Source organism: Populus trichocarpa, chromosome 3, assembly GCF_000002775.5.
Source record: "Populus trichocarpa isolate Nisqually-1 chromosome 3, P.trichocarpa_v4.1, whole genome shotgun sequence".
NCBI lineage: Eukaryota > Viridiplantae > Streptophyta > Magnoliopsida > Malpighiales > Salicaceae > Populus > Populus trichocarpa.
The window spans coordinates 17,301,380-17,322,960 of NC_037287.2; the positions used below are offsets into that span (position 1 = coordinate 17,301,380).

General features: G+C 35.6%; 2 protein-coding genes and 1 pseudogene across 6 annotated transcripts; all 3 read left to right on the forward strand.

Annotated features, from left to right (window-relative positions):
- The first annotated feature begins 1,293 nt into the window (after positions 1-1,293).
- Positions 1,294-6,767, forward strand: LOC7496534 (auxin response factor 2). 3 transcript variants are annotated; one of them, XM_002303717.4, is made up of 16 exons: positions 1,295-1,805; positions 1,900-2,012; positions 2,131-2,229; positions 2,305-2,361; positions 2,455-2,610; positions 2,696-2,780; positions 3,310-3,400; positions 3,589-3,753; positions 3,947-4,066; positions 4,202-4,277; positions 4,363-4,531; positions 4,616-4,729; positions 4,826-5,424; positions 5,538-5,728; positions 5,878-6,082; positions 6,380-6,767. In XM_002303717.4, exons 1-16 carry the CDS (start codon positions 1,724-1,726, stop codon positions 6,398-6,400), a joined length of 2,343 nt encoding a protein of 780 aa, XP_002303753.3. In that variant the 5' UTR covers positions 1,295-1,723; the 3' UTR covers positions 6,401-6,767. The 3 variants fall into 3 exon arrangements, with proteins under 3 accessions (XP_052307541.1, XP_002303753.3, XP_024453973.1); XM_024598205.2 differs by having other exon boundaries at positions 4,919-5,424; XM_052451581.1 differs by lacking the exon at positions 6,380-6,767 and having other exon boundaries at positions 1,294-2,012; positions 5,878-6,373.
- A 1,043-nt stretch (positions 6,768-7,810) lies between these two features.
- On the forward strand, positions 7,811-11,959 carry LOC112327011 (pentatricopeptide repeat-containing protein At5g13270, chloroplastic-like; annotated as a pseudogene).
- Positions 11,960-12,650: 691 nt separating this feature from the next.
- On the forward strand, positions 12,651-19,629 carry LOC7481186 (protein NEOXANTHIN-DEFICIENT 1). Of its 3 annotated transcripts, XM_024598336.2 has the most exons (12): positions 12,651-12,896; positions 13,410-13,533; positions 13,653-13,736; positions 13,838-13,901; positions 14,093-14,139; positions 14,660-14,714; positions 17,153-17,191; positions 17,637-17,805; positions 18,563-18,626; positions 18,714-18,770; positions 19,153-19,353; positions 19,475-19,629. In XM_024598336.2, the coding sequence occupies exons 2-12, from the start codon at positions 13,469-13,471 to the stop codon at positions 19,476-19,478; spliced, it is 849 nt and encodes a 282-aa protein (XP_024454104.2). In that variant the 5' UTR covers positions 12,651-12,896; positions 13,410-13,468; the 3' UTR covers positions 19,479-19,629. The 3 variants fall into 3 exon arrangements, with proteins under 3 accessions (XP_024454104.2, XP_024454102.2, XP_024454103.2); XM_024598334.2 differs by having other exon boundaries at positions 12,652-12,896; positions 19,153-19,629; XM_024598335.2 differs by having other exon boundaries at positions 12,652-12,896; positions 18,569-18,626; positions 19,153-19,629.
- The last annotated feature ends 1,952 nt before the right edge of the window (positions 19,630-21,581 follow it).

A 21,581-nucleotide genomic window follows, 5' to 3' on the forward strand; every position in this document is an offset into this window, starting at 1 on the left:
TTGTACCCAAACGTGTTTGATAAATGTTGATTTTTAAAGTAATTTTTATTTGAAAATATATTAAAATAATATTTTTTATTTTTTAAAATTTATTTTTAATATCAATATATTAAAAAAAATTTAAATCTAATTTTTTTTTAAAAAATTTCAAAAACATGACTAGATTGCAATTCCAAACAGATAGTGGTAGTATTTGATAGTGTGGAAATAACTGTTTTTCAAAATGTTTTATATTTAAAAATATATTAAAATAATACTTTTTTATTTAAAAAATTTATTTTTAACATTATAACATAAAAAAGATAAAAAAACATTAAAAATATTAATTTAAAAAAATTCAAAACTTACAAAAATCATGGTGCAATTGCAGTGTCAATAAATGTATTTTAAAAGTTTTTTTGATATAAAAAAATTTTAAATTAGTATTTTTTTAGTATTTGTTTTTGATAATTTTAATATATTAATATTAAAATAAAAATATAAAAAATTTATTTTAAGATATTTTAAAACAAAAAAACTCTTCAATTCTCCATCACAATGCACTACATGAATAGTGGACCACAAGTAAAAGCCATAGCCCATTTCTTTGGTTGCTTGCATTTGACAAAAAAAACAGGCGAAAGAAAACCTGGAGGTTCATGATGATTATAACGTCTGATCTAATCTCGTCGCATGAATTCTACTCTTACATTTTTCACGTTTGTGCCATCCCCACCACTGTAATGTCGTCGTCTCCATCTAATTTCCTGAAACGTGTCTTCAGTCTTGCATGTTTTTTTCAGCAGTGGCAGGTGATTCACTGTACACTGACATCTACATTTTTTCCCTTATTTAAATCCGATTATCTGCATGTTAATAACGAGACAAAATCTCTCCCCAAAATCAGAACAACTTTCCGTTTCCAAGGACAAACGTCGTCCGGTGTCAACCAATCAAACATAGACACGCAAAGCGTAATCAACAACGCCGCTAACGTAAGCGGTGATTCCCCCGGTTGTTAATTACATTGCCTGTTAAGCAGAGGACAGTACTGATTACAGTGATTCGTTAGCTTTTGTGTTTTTTTGTTATAATATGTTTTTTAAAATATTTTTTATCTGAGAAAATTAAATTTATTCTTAAAAAAACATTTTTAAATGTTTTTATGGGATGCTGTAAAAATAAAAATATTGTTTTAATAGATTTTTAATTAAAAATACTGTACCATAATACACGCAAAGAAGGGTGCGATAACCTGAGGTACCGGTAGCCTAGAAACGGACAATAATTCCACTAGGTTTGAAATAATTGCAGAATCTGACTTCACTGAAGGCACAGACGTAGAGAGAGAAATTTCATTTCATTTTTTCGAAAATAAAAGCGCAGTACTATTTGTGAGGCTTACAGAGAAAGAGAGACACAGAAACAGTGTACGAGTGGTAATGGCAGCGACTATTGCTGAGACGGTTGCAGAAGAGAGAGAAAGTGAAGCAGAGAAGCAAAGAAAGGACACTATTATTATTATTAGATCAGATTTTTACTACTATTTCTTTTCCTTTTCTTCTAGTGAAGCCAAACGGATCGTTAAAGTTCTGGCTCTTGTTGTTGCTTCAAGTGAAGCGGAAGTTCATTTTGATTGCTGCTGCTGTAGCCGTTACACTTTCCGTAGAATCATTCCCTGGAATAATTAATTATTAGTTTCTAGTTCAAAAACAGACGAATACTATTAGTTTTGGTTAAAATAATGATTAACGGAAGTAATTCTGTGGATATTAACCGCAATGGAATTGCGAGCAGGAGCTGGAGTTTTCCGGTGGCTTGTGAAGGTACCTATGATAATTCACAATGATTTCCTTTCGTTTTCTTTTGATTTTTTTAGGTTTTACTGGATTATTGCTGTTGTTGTTTTGGCACGAGTAGGATCAGAAGATGCACTGTACAAGGAGCTATGGCACGCGTGTGCAGGTCCGTTAGTGACAGTGCCTCGCCAAGGAGAGCTTGTTTACTACTTTCCTCAAGGTCATATTGAGCAGGTTCGCTTTCATTTGCTTCCTTCACCTGTCATTTTACACCCATAATTCTCTCTGTGTGTGTGTGTGTGTTTTTTTTTTTGCATATTTCTTATGTTATTTTTTGTGGTGTGTATCGTAGGTTGAAGCATCGACGAATCAGGTTGCTGATGATCAGCAAATGCCAGCTTATAATCTCTCTCCGAAAATCCTCTGTCGTGTGGTTAATGTTCAATTGAAGGTAATATAAATGATACTATCTGTAGAATTAGGGTTCACTGAGTTAGGATTTTATGCGCTCGTTTTTTAATTGCAGGCTGAACTGGATACAGATGAAGTGTTTGCTCAAGTCATTTTGCTTCCTGAAACTCAAGTATGATTTGTTCTTGTATTACTTAGATATTTAAAATCTTCTGATGTTAATTGAAAATAACTAAATGCTGTTAAAATTATGCAAACTTGCCAGCAAGATGTGGAGTTGGTGGAGGAGGAGGATTTGCCGCCTCTGCCTGCACGTCCTCGGGTGCATTCCTTCTGTAAGATGCTTACAGCGTCGGATACAAGCACTCATGGTGGATTTTCAGTATTGAAACGGCATGCTGATGAATGCCTACCTCCATTGGTCCGGTTCTTTTTCCTACTCCAATGTCGGATGTTTCGTCTCTTTTGGGTTAATGTTATTAATGGCTTTATTGTTTCTCTAACAGGACATGTCCCTACAACCTCCAGTGCAGGAGTTGGTAGCCAAAGATTTGCATGGAAATGAGTGGCGTTTCCGCCATATATTTCGAGGTAATTGTTATCAGGTTGGAATTGATTTCTTTGAATATGATTTGTGCTTTTACGGATCATCTTGTTACCGGTTTCTCTAGTTAAGCAACCATCGTTGTACATGTTGAAGTTTGCTTGCTCTATCTTCATTTGTGTTGAGTACTGTCAATTTAAGGATTGATTATCCCCTTCTGTGCATGTTTTCAAAACCTTGGATCAATGATTGGTTATCTAGGACTCTTGGTTCTAACCTCTAACAGTTTGGCTCTGCTCTGCTCCTCTAAAATTAGTCAATTGTCGACTTTCCTTTTTAATAAATGAGTAGATTTTCTCTTGAGAAGTGATTCAAGAAGTCTTTCGCTTTGATCTTCTGTCGAGTTCTAGTTGATTGTCTCATTTTTACAGCTTGTTGATCCTGATTTATTAGATAAGATATTACCTATTCCTTGGTAATATACATGCTTATTTACATGCTATAGTTGCCATGTGGAATAGTTCTCATCTGATGTAATTGAGTTGGTAATGCATTATTGTGAATTCCAAATTGCAGGTCAACCACGAAGGCACCTTCTTCAAAGTGGTTGGAGTCTCTTTGTCAGTGCCAAAAAGCTCGTGGCAGGAGATGCTTTTATTTTTCTTAGGTTTGCTATCATCTTCATTTCCAATCTCTTTGAAGCTTGCTAGCCCTAGCTTGCCTCAAGTATTTTCACATTGCAACCCAGGAATAGTTTTGGCACCTTTTTGAAACAATTTTAGTAGGTTTACCTGTCAAAGTTGATTCTATGGCAAATCAATATAGCATCATTGATTTCTGGGTTTTTATTTCCAGGGGTGAAACTGAAGAGCTTCGTGTAGGGGTAAGACGTGCCCTGAGACAGCCAAGCAAAATCCCTTCTTCTTTAATATCTAGTCACAGCATGCATATTGGTATCCTTGCAACTGCATGGCATGCTGTTTCAACAGGATCAATGTTCACTGTCTATTATAAACCAAGGTTTGTGACTTGTTCTTTATTTGCAATTTATCGACATCGGCAAAAGATGTTTCCTTGTATCCCTTTATATAAACTGGTGAGATTGTTACATATTTTAAAATTGAGTAGGGTTCTGGATGATATGCATGGTTTGTAGTATGCATTTTGCTCGACCTGTGTCGATGGTTTACTTCGTGCATTCGATTTGTTTCAGGACTAGTCCTGCTGAGTTTATTATTCCAGTTGACAAATATATGGAGTCTGTCAAGATCAACTACGCTATAGGGATGAGATTCAAAATGAGATTTGAAGCAGACGATGCTCCCGAACAAAGGTATGATTTTGAAACCTTCCCATTTTTAAATGACTTGGACTTGAACTTCCACCTGCAAAAGGAAAGAAAAAAAAATGTCAGTTGTAGAAGGGGGATGGGGAGGCATTAATATGTCTTTTCATCATCTGTGGCCAGGTTCTCTGGCACTGTGATTGGAGTCGAAGAGGCAGATCCAAAGAAGTGGCCTCGCTCAAATTGGAGATGCCTCAAGGTGGTGGCATATCTATAGCTTATTGGAATGTTGATTATTTTTCTTTTGCTTTGTGTTTGCTAAAACCTCCTCACACTTGCTTTAGGTTCATTGGGATGAAACTTCTCCTGTTCACCGTCCAGACAGGGTTTCCCCTTGGAAAGTAGAACCTGCTTTGGCTCCTTCTATGGATCCCGTTTCTGGGTGCCGATTGAAAAGGCACCGTCCAAACACGGTGACATCATCTGCAGACTCCTCTGCTCTTACCAAGAAAGGTATAACTAGCAATCTACAAGTCTGTACACTTCATTTGTCATTTTCTGGTTATGAATATCTCTGGTTATACTAATGTCAACTAGATAACGGTCCTTCAAGACACATGCAACATCAAGAAATCTTGACCTTGAGAAACACACCTACTGGGAAGAATTACTCGGACAATAATCACAATCCTCCATGGGTTCTATCTCAAGGTAAGGACCAGAGCACTTTTGATAATAGGAGATTTGAACCAGATGACAGGATTCCTTAATTAATGCATGGTGCAAAACTCATGAACCCAACAACAGGAACTGGAACCCTGCTTAAATCTTATGAATCCAGTCGCCCTTTCTTTGGGCTGTTCTCTGATGATGTTGACCAACCCAGTAAGCTTACTTCAGATGAAAAAAGCATGTTCAACTGGCATTCAGCTCCCATGATGTACACAGGCCACCCATTTAACATGTTGGCATCTAGCATGGAAGTTCAGGTGGCAAAAGATAAAGATACACAACAACAGCATGGAAGCCGGTTCTTGCCTTTTCCATATGCGGACAGTTCTCCTCATCCATCGAGATCTAAACCACAGCATCTTCCTTTTCAACAATGTAATGAGAGAACAGCTAAAGATGATAATTACAAACTTTTTGGTGTCTCCCTTTTTAGGAATTCTAAGGCACTGGAACCAGCCACTATTCACAGGCACTCCGCGGATAAACCACAACATCAAATCAATGTTGCATCAGATCATCTACAATTGTTGGGTTCTGATAGATATTTGGAGCAATTAAAGCATCCAAAGCATGCTAGATGTGAGGAACAAGAGAACATTTTTCAAGCCTCTTCTTTATATTCAAAAGATGTCCAGGGCAAGCCTGAGGGTGGTTCAGCAAGAAGATGTGTAAAGGTTGTTACCTATTTTAATGCAGTGATCGAGTAAAACTCCTTTTATTGAGAATATTTTCTTCTTTACTTTGGATAAGAAACTGCAATCTGTATGTGTGGCCTTTATTGGTTTAGGTTCACAAGCAGGGGACTGCTGTAGGGAGGTCTCTGGACCTGGCAAAGTTTAACGGCTACAATGAATTGACAGCAGAACTGGATCAGATTTTTGAATTCAATGGTGAATTAGTTGCTCCTAACAAAGATTGGCTGATTGTTTTTACTGATGATGAGGATGATATGATGCTTGTAGGAGATGATCCCTGGCAGTAAGAACTCAAACCTGGGTCCTAATTTTCTGTTTGAACATGAATTGATCAGCAAATCACTTCTTCACGGTGTTAATCTTATGATCATGCTATGTAGCCTGCCAGACTTTCGCAACTTGAACCAAGTCGCCCTTTTCTGTATGATGTAGGGAATTCTGTAGCATGGCCCGCAGGATCTTTATCTATACTAAAGAGGAGATAAACAGGATGGAGCCACGTTCCCTGAATCGTGAAGCCGAGGGAAATTCACGAAGTACAGACCAAATGGTTGATTTGGAAAATCGAATTTCGAAGCATCTTCCAGCTGTGAGTCCCTCGGAGTGTCAAGGCTTGTGCTACATGACTGGCAGCAAGGTTAGAGATGCATCTACTTGGATACCCAAACCATAATTTGAGAAACATCTGAAAATTTGGTGCAGGGAATGGCATGTACATTTTTAATGGCTAATCAACGACCAAGATCTTGTTGAACCACCTTAAACTCAAAAGTATTACTATTTTCTTTTAGATTTAAACTTCTAATTTCGTTTTGCATTTTGTGGTCAAATGATTTTCCCACACCTTTTCCAACTTCAGCGGCATCCTCATTTTTTCCTTTCTGGAAAGAGCAAGCAGGCTAGGAAATCTTTTTATTCCCTAATGTTTTTTCAGGTAATGAGGCCGGAAAGGTGATACAAGCGAAGTGGTTGCATCATGGCCAAGATGTCAGTTTTGAGGCAGTTGCGATGCCCCTCTTCTAGGCTTTTCATCTTATGCAGCTGCTTGGTCTGTTTGGTAGATAGATAACGCTGCCTATGTAATGTTCATTTTTTTTATTGTCACTTTTGGGGGAGGTGTGGAAAAACAGCACCAGTTGTTTCTATCCGCTTAGAATGCTTGGATATGTATGTATACTAGGGGCAGACCAGGGCACGCTGTCCACCCCTTCCTCTGTTATATATGCCCGGAAAAAGAATTGCTAGATACAAGCTCTCGTCTGTCTGTACCCGTCAGTTCTTGGATTGTGGTGGTGGCAATGCCCTATCACTGTCTGTTTTTTTTTTTTAAATATTTTTCCTATACCAGTTTGTATTATTTCACTAATTATCGTTGCCCTTCTCTTACCTCTTATTGGCCACCTTCCTTGCTTCAAGCAACAACCAACAATGGCTGGGCTTTTTTCTTTCCTTTCTGCTTCTGTTGTATTTGTGTAATTCTGCTTCTGTTAGATTAGGCAAGCCACAATCTAAGCTCGGTGTTGTTTAACCAGTGCTCAAATTGATCTCCACGATAAAAAAAACAAAGTGCATGAGTGGAGATCGCTGTTGATGGTTTGATGGCCTTGCTTGCTTCAGTCATTGAGAAAGAAAAGAGACAATTGCTTGTAGATTAGAACGAGCAAAGTTGTAGAGGTGATTATTAAGTCGGCACCCTGCCAGAACTTACAGGGAATAAATTTGATATAGCCAGAGCATAGTTTATCTGATAGGCGGCAGCACTTCTCTCTGAAAGAGGAGGTTCGTTTTTATCTTTAAATCTTTTTCACAGACAAGCAAGGACACAGGAGAAATTGTAATAAAGAGATTACAGGTGTAAAACAATTAATCAGGGCAAGGAATCTTTCCATTTCAGATAAATTCGGGGAACATGATCGAATAGAAGCATTCCTGAGAGGAGCAGGATTCAATGGCCATGCTCAGTTGCAACATCCAAATAAAGGCATTTTAACATAATCAAAACAGCCAATAAGACATTATAATTCTTATAGCAACTAACTAAATTAAGTGGTCATCGACTATCTACATGCATAGAAAACTTGTGTCAATATATCTATAAAGTTCTCAAATGTACCGATCTTTTTCACTAATACAATACCATATGACATGATATCTAGATGGTGATACATGATATCAATATGTTTGGTCCTTTTATGATACTTTATGTTTTTGACAAGATGAATAACAATCTAGTTATCACAATGTATAATAAATAGTCAACTCATATGACAAATCAAAACTACAAACTAAACCTCTCAACCATAAAGTTTATTTCATTACCTATATCAATGATATATGCTTAGCCTATATTGTAGACAAGGCAACAATGGATTGCAAGATTGCTTTCAAGCTAATGACATACCTTGAAAGAGTGAAACATCACCTGTCAGTAACCTTCTCTTATACAAATCACCAGCATAATATAAATTTACAATGCCCTTAACACTATTTCTAATGGCATAAAGTTTCTTTCATCGCATTTGTCAATGCCATATACCCAACCTCTATTGTAGACAAGGAAACAATGGATTGAAAACTTGCTTTTCAACTGATGGCACACCCTGAAAGAGTGAGACATAACCTATAAATGACTTTCTCTTATCCAAATCACCAGCATAATATGAATTTACAAAGCCCTCAACACCATTTCTAGTGCTACTACTCTTTTCATATACCAAATCAACATCTATAGCGCCTCTAAAATAATAGAGTATCCATTTAATGGCTTGCTAGTGAACTTTATAAAGATTTTCTATAAACTTGTCGAACAACTAACAACATGTCAAAATATTTGGATGAGTGCACATCATAGCATACATAATAATCCTGATTATATTAGCATATGGAACACTAGGCATGTGCTCCTTCTCCTTTTTATTTTTTTTGTGATAAAGCTAAAGATAACTTGAAATGGGCTGCAAGTAGAGTACCCACTAACTTGCAGTCTTGCATACCAAAATACTCAAATATCTTCTCAAGATATTTTTTTGTGACAAGTATAACTTTTCAATACTTTGTTAGATGTGTATATTTATAACTAAAATCTTCTTTGTTGCGCTCAAATCCTTTATCTCAAACTCACCACTCAATCGTTCCTTCAAATCGTTGATCTCAAACATGTTTTTGGAAGTAATTAACATGTCATCAATATACAACAAATACACAAATGAACCATTTAAGAGCTTTCTCAAATACACACATCTATCAAAGTCATTTTTAAAGTAACCATGTTCAAGCATAAAATATCAAACCTTTTATATCATTACCTTAGTGACTGCTTCAAGCTATCAAATGAATTCTTTAATAAGTAGACATAGTTTTACTTATATTGAGCTATGAAACTGTGAAGTTATTTGATGTAATGAAACCAGTATCAAACGCATCGTATTGCAAAAAAATATATACAAAGCTATATTTTTCTTCCAATGAGTGTCTAGAAACACAAATAGGATTGTTGTTGTACCTAAAAATTCTTTTCTTGCTAGGAAGTAGAAAAAATATGTTTATATATATATATATATATATATATATATATATATATATATATATATATGAAGTTATTTTTTGATGCACTGACATAAATAAATGTTATTTTTACTTTTTGAAGGATCAAACATTTTTTTGCTAGAAAAAAAAGGACTTAATTGGTAGTCAATCAAGAGGAGAGCTAAGTTTTTATATGTTAAACTTATTAAGAAAAAAAATGTCTTCTTCCTCTTCTTTTTTTGAACTAACAAGAGAAAATCTCAATAAAAGTAAAAGTATTCTGAAACAAAAGAATCGATTTTTTATTTTTTAGGGGTTAAATAAATTTTTTGGGAAAAATTGGACGAAATATGCTATAATCAAGAACAGGGAGGGGCAGAAATTTGTAACCTTGGGGCTAGGGCACCCAAGCCTAGCCCTCTTGATTCATGCCAGAGCAGAATGATTTTCAAAAGTTGTTATAGTGGATACAGATTGTGATTGCATATTCCTTTCTTAAAAAAACTTTATATTTCTATTTCTAGTTCAAAATATTAAAAAAAAACAATAAAAAATAGAAACTGGTATGAAATTAAACGGCCATTAAGAAAAAAGAAAAAGAAAAATCCCCGTACGAGCAACTTGTCGTTCATCGCATTGTTATTACACAAGCTACGGCTGTTTTGTCCTTTTTTCGTCAACACTTTTCTTCAGCTCCTGTATAGCGATAACAACTTATTTTAACAAGAGTTCTTCACATATTTTTATTGTCCAAAAAATCAAAGTTTCTGAACATTCCTGTATTCAATGATTGTCCACTACTGTTTCGCAGCGCCATTTCTCAATCCATAGCCACTAATCATAGCTCATGACAAGATTCCACTAAAAATAAAAGCTGCAGCAAAATTTACTCAAATGCCTTCATGTCTCTAAAATCAATTCCTCCTTCACTTAAAACCCATGAAAATAATAACAAAGCCCAAATTGAGAGTGTCCATTTGATTTCTCTATCTAAAGAGGGAAAGATCAAGGAAGCTCGTGAATTTCTCAAACAAATGGAGGAGGCTGGTAATTCTGTCAGCCCTCGTTCTTATCGATGCTTGTTGGAAGCGTGTGGAAAGTTTAAATCTTTATTGGATGGGAGATTGATTCATGAAGTAATACAAAGAACAGTGAAAGTCCCATTTGGGTTAGCCGAGAATCCAGCGCTGTCAATGTTTCTGAGTGTGGAAGCTTAGTTGACGCACAAAAGGTGTTTGATGAAATGAGTGAAAGGAATCTGGTTTCTTGGAATACCATTATATCAGCTTATGCTGAAAACGATGTTTTTGATAAAGCTAAAGCTAACCGAATGGGTCCACTTATAATGGGCTTTTACGGTCTTTGCTAAATCCTTTCAATTTGGAGATTGGTAAATAGATGATACATTCTCATGCTATAAGAAGTAGGTTATGCGGTGATGCGCACGTGAAATGTGGTTGGTCAGAGGGAGCTGAGCTTGTTTTCAACAAAATGAGTGAAAAGAATGCATTAACTTGGACTGGGTTAATGGTGGGGTACACTCAAGCTGAGAGGCAAATGGATGCTTTGGTTTTGTTTGCTAAGATGGTCAATCAAGGTGTTGAATTGGAGGAGCATGTGTTCTCGATTGTTCTAAAAGCGTGTGCTGGCCTAGGGAGTTGAGTTTTTGGGAGGCAAATTCATGGTCATATTCTTAAAATTGGGTTGGAATCTTGAGAGTTGGAAATGTTTGTTGGGTGGGTGCTGAACCAATAGGAATCTTGAGATTGGGGAACTTGCAGCTGAAAACCTCTTTCAACTGTAACTAGAGGATACTTCAGGTTATATATTCTTGTGTTTAACCTGTATGCTTCATTTAGGAAATGGAAAGAAGCAGCTGGTGTTAGGAAGATGATGACACAAAGAAGTTTGAGGAAGGAGGTTAGCTGCAGCTGGATTACTGTCAAGGGTAAAGTGCACCAGTTTATAGTGGGCGATAAGCACCACCCTCAGACGGAAGATACCTATTCAAAATTGGAAGCCGGAAGCATTGAATGATTCTGTTATAAAAGATGAAACTGACCTTTTGAGAGTTTGCCTGGGAGGAAAGAACAGCCTCTAGTCCATAGTGAGAGATTTGCAATAGCATTTGGTCTCATATCTACACCAAGTAATGCTCCTGTTGTTCTTTTCAAGAACCTCAGGGCTTGCAAGGACCGCCATGATTTTGGTAAACAAGTGTCGTTGATCACAGGACGTGAAATCATCGTTAGAGATTCTTTCAGTTTCCATCACTTCAAGTTAGGGGACTGTTCTTGCAATGACTACTGGTGATCCTACACAACGTTGCATCACAACAGATTCATTCGTCTCATAAATCAATCTTGACTGGTAACAGTTCCTAAATATGGTGCCCTTGGAACAATATGGATTATAGATACTGAATATCTGAGAGTATAATGCATGGAGAGTAGGAAAGTGGAACAGAGTTGTGTGCTCTCCACTGTTGACACGAGTGCACGCATGACTTGCTTGACAAGATCTGTTACCACATGGGTTTTGCTATTGCAGCCCCGTCATTCCTCGCAAGTGCATTATGAACCAATCATGGTATGAGAATAGTTTATACAAGGTCATCAGTGACAGATTGGTGCCCTTGCAAATGATGATACGAAATTACCTATACTATGCTATTATTTTTTGGTGGGGCTATAAAGTACGAATGTACAGTGTAAAGGTGAGGCTTTGTGAGCTGCCACGTTTTGAGGGTATCAAATACAAGCAAGCTGCAAATCTTAGGGATTTTCTGTGCATGACTGCGATAGATTGGATTATATTAATGTGTGATTATGCTTTTTTGGGGGTCCATGGCACCGTGTGATGCTGCTGTTCATAGGAAACTTCCGTATGGTTGCTTTGGCAACTTGATTGGTTATTTATTCAATATTGGATAAAACGCGATAAGTGGTACAATTATTTATTCTTTCTACTAAATTATTTATACTTCTACAACATATTTAAGTTAAGATTAATATATTTTTGAATGTTTTTCGATAATGAAACTTTAGATATAGAGTTCTCAAATACATAATCAAAAGGGCTTTATTTTATGTATTTATTTATTAAAAAAAAACATATTTTTCCACTTTAATATCATCACATGTATTGCAGGTAGGTTTTTTCCTCCTCTTTTTATGGTTGGATGATACAATAGGAATTCACCTGAGAAAAATTAACCAACTTTTGCAACACAGGAAGGCTATTTTTTGTTTTTTTGCAATCGAGTCCCAAGTAGCTCATTCACTTCGGAAACGATCCATTCACCAAAATTCACATGTCAATAAAATTAATAGGCTGTTGCCGAGATTATGCGGCATCATAGGAGTGTTTCGTTGAGTTAAACATGATAGATTATTCATTTAGTCGAGATATTCTGTCAACACAATATACGCACGTCCAATATCTTCGGTACAATTAATCTCAATTCGTGAAGATATCCAGAGTTGCAAGATGTTTTGTAGGTAGATGTTTAAGCAGCCTTTTTATGCATAAAAGACATGAACCCACATGGCTGCGTGGCGTCATTATTATACCGTGAAAGCAATCGAAGAAACAGTTATTGGATGAAGAAAAGAAGAAGAAGAATACACCATAAATTTAACGAAAGAAACAAACAAAAGAAAGTAGTGGTCGAGTTAAAACTTAAAACAGAGACAGATGATGGCATGGTATTGTTAAATTCAGTTGGCGCTTTAAAGCTCATTATTAATGAATGGATAAAATCCTATCCACCTCTGCTCCTACTGCTGATTGCTTACCCCATACCCTGTCCTTCTCACACTCTCGCACGCTATTTGCACTGAAATCCTAGCTAGCTGCCTGTAAGCACTAAGCTAGACTCGCTGTCTCTCTTCTCCACTCTTGACACTTCATCAAGTACAGGGAAGGTGGGTTTTACTTACTCTGCGTCTCTTCATTTTTTTCTTCCCTTTATTTATTTAGTATGCTTATTTGTTTTGGGTGATTTCAGTTTTCTTTTTTAGCATGTATGCATGTTCTTTTACTGAATTGCTATGAAACATCAGGTATCTCTCAAATTCGAATAGTTCCGTGAATTTTCATGTAATATGGAGGTTGATAAAAAATGAATATAAAAAAACAAATGCCATTTAAAGGTGGTGGAAAGATTTAGCTGCTTTAGTATGCTCACTGAGACCTGTTTTGTCCAAAAAGCAAAGTAGACTAAGGAAACAAGTGTATTTTCTGTTTAACATTTCGACAGTTTGCATGTCTGTGTCTTCCATGTTTCTAATGACTTGTCTTCAATCATTGTATGCTATGATACTCAGGGAAATGTAGTCCAATTCCAATTCAGATTTTTTACGGTTTTTAGAATTTCATTTCAATAAAATTAAACAATACAACTTCGTTAAATTTCATTACCCGTATTTTTCATGCAGTTCAATTAGACTATTGGCATCTCCAAATCTTGGCTGTTTGTTTTGAGCCTATCTGAATCATGGAAGTTGCAGAAACAAAATGTTCCTCAGGCTATGGCAAGCCTCCTTGGATATTTAAAGGCAGGCACGTATCCAGCAAGTCTTAATTTAGTTTTTTTTTTTGGTATATTTCTGTGACTGGTATGATTTACATCATTCCCATTTATAAATATTGTTTAATGAAAGGTCTGATTCCCATTTCAGTGCCTTATACCAGCTTCATCTTGTTAAATCCGAAACTGCTCGAGCATTCATTCCGAAAGAGTTCAGATTAGTTGAAGCATTTGGGTAATGTTTGTTTGTTGTAAATGTTGTTTGAACTTTAAAGGGAAAGTGTTGGGTTTCAAGATTTCCAATTTTCACTGTTAATTCACATTTCTGCACTGCAGATACACTCTTGGAGGTTTTTTTCTTGCTAGCTATGAAGACAGTCCAGCTGGGGTTTTTGATGAGGTTCTATGATCTTCACAATTGTTTGCTTAAGAAACTTACTGATTCCGTTTTATGGTCATACATTTCTTCTAGGGCATGACTCAATGAGCTAGAAGGGAAAAGTTGTAGGCACTTGGTTGATTCATTGAGCACCGGCAGAAATGAAAGAAAGTTTTAATTTTCTTTTCTTTTGGTTTCCCCCCTTTCTGCAGCTTGTGGTGATTGCAGGAACAGTGTGGAACCCCCCAACATCTTGTGCGTAAGTTTAGCATCCCATCCCTTCTTGTTCTTAATAATATACTGTAAGTGATTGTGGACAAGGAATCTTTTTGTGCTTGTAAAAAAGTAGCAAGGCCCAGAGCAGATGAATCTTGATTTTGGTTTTTCCATCTCAGTTCCATAAAGGCAATCATAACAACCTTTTGAGCTATATTGGGCCGGTCAACTTTGAAACATGCATGTCCCCTGTAGTGTCTTAACAATATTATTATTAGAGGAATCAACTAAAGGCATCATAATTGTTGTATATTTTTTCGTCAAGTGGCCTGAGCAACTGGTCAAGTTGCTGTACTCTGTTCAGATAGCATCCCAAAGACATGTTTTTCAAGCTGAACCGAAGCACCTGGTTTTCGATACAGTGGGCCTAAAGACGATTCAAGATATTAGCAGTTTGCTTTTTCACATTTCTAAGATTGTTTCAAGTCTTTGACATCATATATTAGAAGCTATCAACGCAATTTAAACTATTTTAGAAGCCCTTTTTTTCCTTGTCTCGACAGATGGGCAGCCAGGGTGCTTGTAAACAGTGGTGATGCTTGTGATCATGGACGAAAGGTGGGAGGTCAACAAATTTCTTGTGGAATTATGAATTTTAATATTTTAATATAAATGAATTCCGTTAACTTATGGCCTTACTGTTTGAATAGATTGAAAGATGCTGGTCTCTATTTGCTAGGGTGAGATGATATGTAATTTGAAAGAAATTGCATTAAGAGCATTGACACATCTTTAAGGCCAAAAGGAACCAAAAATAATTAAATGCAAGATAGACATTTGGATGCAAATTGCTCTTTCTTTTAGTAAAAATACAGTTCAAATTGAATGATGAGATTCTTGCCAATGCATTAAGAGCATTGACACGTCTTTGAGGCCAAAAGGAACCAAAAATAATTAAATGCAAGATAGACATTTGGATGCAAATTGCTCTTTCTTTTAGTAAAAATACAGTTCAAATTGAATGATGCGATTCTTGTCAATGCATTAAGAGCATTGACACATCTTTGAGGCCAAAAGGAACCAAAAATAATTAAATGTAAGATAGACATTTGGATGCAAATTGCTCTTTCTTTTAGTAAAAATACAGTTCAAATTGAATGATGAGATTCTTGTTGAAAAGGGAAAAAAAACAAGTGTCCTAATTAAGGAAGGAAAACTTTTGAATTATGACAAATGTAGATGCGTGTGACACAACAAAGGTTGCAAAAGTCATTGCTAGGTATGGAGAAAATGCCTACAAAGATGATGGATGACCAAAGGATAGATATGGACGAAAGAGCCTAGCCATCTATCCATATTTGTTTATCTGATGCTTGGTGAAAAGATTGCTGCTAGTTTATGGCTTAAGTTGGAGTCTTTATGCATGATGAAATCCCTTACAAATAATCTGTATTTGAAACACTGTTTGTTTATGTTATGAATGGAAGAAGGTGCATCAATTAAGACTCATCTTGATGAATTTAATTCAATTGTTGTGGATTTGAGGTCAATTGATGTTACGGTTGAAAGGGAAGATGAAGTCCTTGTATTGTTGTGTTCCCCGCCAGATTCAAACAAGTATCTTAGAGACGCTTTTTTTATTTGGTTGAGATATCTTTTCAGTCGAGGAAGTTAAAGTAGCTTTGTCGTTCAAACAAAAAACTGACAAGCATACTAATGGTGGTGGTGACAATGAAGGTGGTGCTCTTGTAGCACATTCTGATCATAGTAGAGATACATCTCGAAGGAACAATTTTAATAGAGGAAACTTAGATTGAGGTCAAGATCAATAATAGATCGTAGGAATTCCTTTATTGTCATGAATATATTCAGTATCACGGTGAGAAGATGAAAGCCGACCTATGAGAATTGAAGCTAGGTCACAAGAAGTAAGAGATGCTGCGATTGCCATGAAAGATGAGAGCAATGATCGATGATGATGTTGTCATGGTTCATAAAGGTGCGGAAGTTTTGAAAAATTCATGAATTTTAGATTCTGCATGCATCGTTCATATTTGTTCGAATAAAGAATGGTTTGATATCTATAATTAAAGAATATGATGGAGATTCTGTAGCACTAGTAGATGGTAATGAAAGTGAAGTTACTGGGATTGGCAGTGTTAAAATTAAGATGCATGATGGTACAATGAAGATGCTTGCACGTACCAAAACTTAAAAGAGTTAAATTCCAATTAAACAACTTGATTCTCGTGGTTATAGGTGCTTATGTTCAATTGCATCCAAGAAGAGAGTTAGTTTTGCTTTGATGGTTAATGGTACTAGAGAAGATTTTCACGTGAAGAAACTTGCAAGATACAAGCGAAGGTGTCGATTTGTTAAAATATGGCTTAAACTGAACAATGGAATCTTTGTAGAAAGAGGAAATAAACAATTGTTCTAATTTGGAAAGTAAAACTTTTTCTAGTTATTATTGATTTGTAGCAACCTACCCCTTCTCTCTCTCTCTATGTATGTATGTATGTGTGTGTGTGTGTGTGTGTGTGTATATATATATATATATATATATATATATATATGCTGAAAATGAGGAAGTCACGAGATTATTTATGTAGTCCTAGCGGTGTTGTTTTTGTGTAGGCTGTGAAGAAATCAATAAGAATGGCATATTTTTTGTGAGAATTTTCTTGGGTGTAACCGAGTTTTGTATAGTGAGATATTTGTGTGTGCTGGATTAGTGGATATAATCTCCAATATTTGCTAGCAAAGTTTATATAGAAGAAGATTTGCCGAACCGCTTCAAGTTTTTGTATCCCTTTTATTTTGTGTTATTGTTTGATTTGCATGGTTTTTGAAAAAAAAAATGTCTTAAGTTTTTGTGAGCAAGTAGAAGATAAAACTCGGCTGCTTGCATATTCCCTAAAGCTATAACTGACGCAGCCCTGGTGAGTTGATGTTGGGACATTATGCACGATCATGGTGCTTCTTTGCCACTAGCTGCTGGCAATTGAAAGAAAGTTTTGTCATATCTCTAATCTTTCTTTCACGTTCTCTTGCAGGAGGTAGGGCTTCCCAGTCAAGTTGCCAAATTTTCCAAGGTGATTCTTGTTGTGTACATATTTTCTGCAGTTATACTTTCATTTTCAATGTAAAAGAATAAAGAAAATTAGAAAAAAAAAAATTGCTCCTTGCTCTAGTGAATTTTATTTAATTTTAAAAAATCCTTCTTAGTATGCAGAAAATTTCATAATTTTGTACAGTTGATAGCTCTGTGCTAATCATCCGGTGTGTATGCTAGTTGATGACAGTGAATTATACTTGAAATAATGCCTCGTTAGATCATATTGCTTAGGATGGTGCTATCCCCCAATGTAGGAAAGCATTCAGTTGTGCCATACATTATCTTCTACGATGGATCATGGTTATACCTTCACTTTAATCAAAGTAATGCAAGAACCACTGCAAATTCCATGAGAAGTTTACATCAATGTTTCAGCAAATGCGAAACTTGTTTTATGTTTATAATTTGCTCTTTTGAAACAGAAAATCACAGCAATTCCAAGGCAAAGAAAGAGCAAATTTACTGGCTTTCTTGACAAGATTGGTTTGGGCACGGCAAGTTCTAGTACAAAGAGCTGCATGGATGTTCTAGTAACTGAAACTAATGATCGTTCCACAACTGATATCTGCAACATCAACCTTACGGCTGTTGGTGAGTATGCTACAGTAATAATTATTTCTAGCTACAGCCAAAATTATAATTGGCTGTTGTTAGTACAAGTAGGTATTTTTCCATAAACAACCCTTTTTGCTCGAAGTTCCTGTCAATGCCATAAGTTTTTAAAACCTTCTCAATTTTTCTTGTCAAGTTGGAGGCACTTGCTCGATCTTTGCTGTAGCGTGAAGGATTGTTTATCTTTCAGTTGTGTTCACGTGGATGTATCATACAAGTGACTGTTTCTGACCTACGTAGATTGAATCTGGTGCCTGTTGTAAGCTTGGAGGCTTCTTCTAAGTGATGTAATCTTGGCATAGGCTGGTTTTCTCTGTTCAGTCGTTTTGCTAACTTGTTAGTTTGACCCTATCCATTAAGAGGATAGCTTCTGCTCACATTAAGAGGTTCAGGAAAATGGCCCTGGCTTATAGAAGCATCAATGTAGACAATGACACAACTAGGATATTAACCACTTCTTGTCAGGCAACATTATTCTCATCACAAGTTTTTGAGTTCCTCCTAGGAAAGCTCATAAATAACATCATTTCTCTCTGGTTGGCTGTGGAGTTCTATGTATAAGAGCTTGTATGTCCTCTTGGAAGCTTACTTGCTCCCAGAACTTGACCCAATACGAAAGGGGATTCACTGTCCTCGCATAACTGATATCCCCGTTCTTTGGTTTTCTTATATTTTAGTTTTTACTATGATTTTTGTGATTGATTATTTCTTGTCTTGATGGACTTGTTGATGGTAGTTCCAGGGATGAAATTCGACAAATGGAAGGGGCCAGCAATAAAAATGTCGCTACCAAGTTTCAGGTAAATATTCATCTGAATTGGCGTTTAAAAATCTCCATACGCTATGAGCATGTCATCTGATAGCCTCTATATGCTGTGAAATTGCAGTGGACGTACAGAGTATAACCCAAGCCTTTTGAAATATTCTTGCAATATTGAATGCAGGTATACCTTTATACTCTTGCACTTGTTAAACTTATATATTGGATATGCTTTGGAGAGAGAACAGAATTTGGCTGAGTAGGTCCTCGTCTAGTAACAACAAAAGCATACTTGTAATCGAACACAACTGGATTCCAGTTGCTCTGATCATCCCAAAAAGTAATCACTCATGTTTGCTTTAAAAGAATGGAGAACTCCAGAGCATCTTGTTCCATACATTGATTGGCCTCTGTTGAATACGAGATTTTCTCACACAGCTCCTTTGGGTATAAAAAAAACGATCACATCATCTGTAGAAAAAGTTCACGGCAAAAAATCTGTGAAGATGACACCAGTGTTTTTGATTTCGAATGGACACATTTTGATTGCACTATTTTTCTGATAGAGTACGAGCAGTGCGGGCAGCAAAAGTATCAAGGCCATCTCTAACATCAAAGCAAGACGCTGAAGAGTCATTGAGTGAGCATGAGAGGCAGAACTTGACCATATCTGTGATGTTGTCAAAACCAATACTAGCTTTAGAGTTCAGTTGCTTAAAAATGCAGGTTGAAGCCCCAGTTGTAGTTTCCCAGCATTCTACAAGCAGGTTTGCAACTACAGTCACGGATTAAGGGCATTATTATTGTTCGAAAAATTCGTTGATATTTGTAATCAATGTCAATTTTGTATTGGTTTTTACTCTTTTTTGTTGTTGTTGTTGTTGGTAGATGATCAGTAGTGGAAGTGGCAAATAGTCATTACTGTAAACAATGGGAGTCTGGCAGAGCTAGGATGTTTACTTATGAGGCCAAGCAAATCCATGATTGCTTTTCCGAAGAACTATCTTAGTGTGATGGTATAATAAAAAAGAAGATCACAAGTAGATTGGAATTCTCATTAGTGAAGGATGCACAATGCAAGCTAAATGAGGATGCTTTTGCAATATTCTCTTCTTGATAGACTATATCTTTACTAGGAGAGTTATTTGCCCTATTTAAGGAATCAAGCTATGAGTTAATGAGAAAAGAAAATAAAGAAATAAAAGGAAGAGCAAAGAAATGGTAAATTGTGCCGATTCTAACTCTTCACGCAGTAGTTACTTGGGACCCTTTTTTCCCTCTCAAATGGGAGTTTGAAAGTGAGACCAAAGAGTAGGAAGAAAAAAAAGGTGATGCCCCACGTACGACTGCACTTGGCCAAACTATCCAAGTGCTTTGCTTTCTCTAGAGGCATTGCCTCGAAATGCTTTTTCTAGAAAGAAATGAGATAGCAAAATCTTGGACGAACTATCAACGTGCATCATGCAATAAAAGTGATATAATTCAATAATGTTATTCTTATTCCATAAATTGTCAATTCTATTCTATATATAATCTAGTTTTGTTGTTTAGATTGATCAAAATACTACTAATTAGATTTTCCACAATAATTATATTAAATGTTTGATATTGCATTACCAAAACTCTAAACATCCAGAGAAATCATCGCACACAAAACTATTTATTGGTATAGTGAAATTATATTTTTGTTCTTTGAAGAAAAATTAAGAACTCTTTGGTGTTAGGGTAATTTAGCCTTTTCAAATGGCCCATCGATCATTAAGGAATTGCTTAGGGATATATATATCCTTTTAATTTTTTAAAAATAGTAAAATAACTAAATGGTCATCCAAGTAAGAAAAAAATCTAAAACTATTGACTAAGGATGTTTCTATCTTTTTATTTTTTTAAAATAGTAAAAAGATATTTTTGCTCTTGGATTCAAGAAAAAATAAGTCGAGTGTTTAAGAGCTTTTTCAACCTTTCATAGTGGGTTTTTTATATATATAATTTCATACTAATGGATGAAATTTTGGTCTTTTTATTTTGAATAATTAATATAAATATTCAAAAAGTTGTTGGCGCGTGCTCTTCACATGCCAGCACTTGCGTTTTTTGGATGGCACGTGCGACGCCTTTCGATGACCAAACCTACCATTTCGTTGTGCCTTTGAAAGAGCCTTCGTATCCTCTTCCTCTTGGTGCGACCTGTGTTGATGGTGGTTTCAAAAAATATTTATTTTTAGATAATATTTATAATATATGCAGTCTTGCATGATATTTTTTTGTTTCTTTTTTATTTTATTCAATCAATTTCATGTATATGTCTATTTTTATTATTATTTGATTGAATAAAAAATTAATTTTAATAAATAAATTCATTAAACACAACAAGTAAATGTCTCATATTACAAGATCAAATATCTTAATTTACATCGATCTCTTGATTTTTTTTCAGTTTTATTTTTAGTTATCATGACTTTCATTTATTTTTATATATATTTATCAATTTATTTAATTAGATATTTGTATAAAAAAATTTATTTATAATATAGTTTTTTTATGAAAAAAAAAGATATCGAGAAACCTACATATCTAATTTTTTTTATTGAAAAAAAAACTACCCACGGTTCAGAACTTCAGATGGCTAGTTTGTATCTAAAAAGTATAGCTAAAAGTATGAATGCTTGCTGAGAATGAGTTTTCCCCTAAAAGTATAGCTAGTTTTTTAAGCGTCGAGTTACGGGGTCTCGATACACCTTGAATCGAGGAGCAGCTCCCGAATTGAATGAATGCTTGCTTGCTGACAATGAGTTTTCGCAGCGTGACATATGTATTCGCCGCTATAAAGGCATCGAGCAACGACTTCCTTCGCATGTTTAGAATTGAAGTTGAACCGAATAAAAGTTAATTTGTTAAAATTCAATTAACTTATCAAATCTAAGTTAAATTAAAGGTTAACTTTAACAAAAAAAAATTGTTTAGAAATAATGGGATTCAAACATTTATATTATTT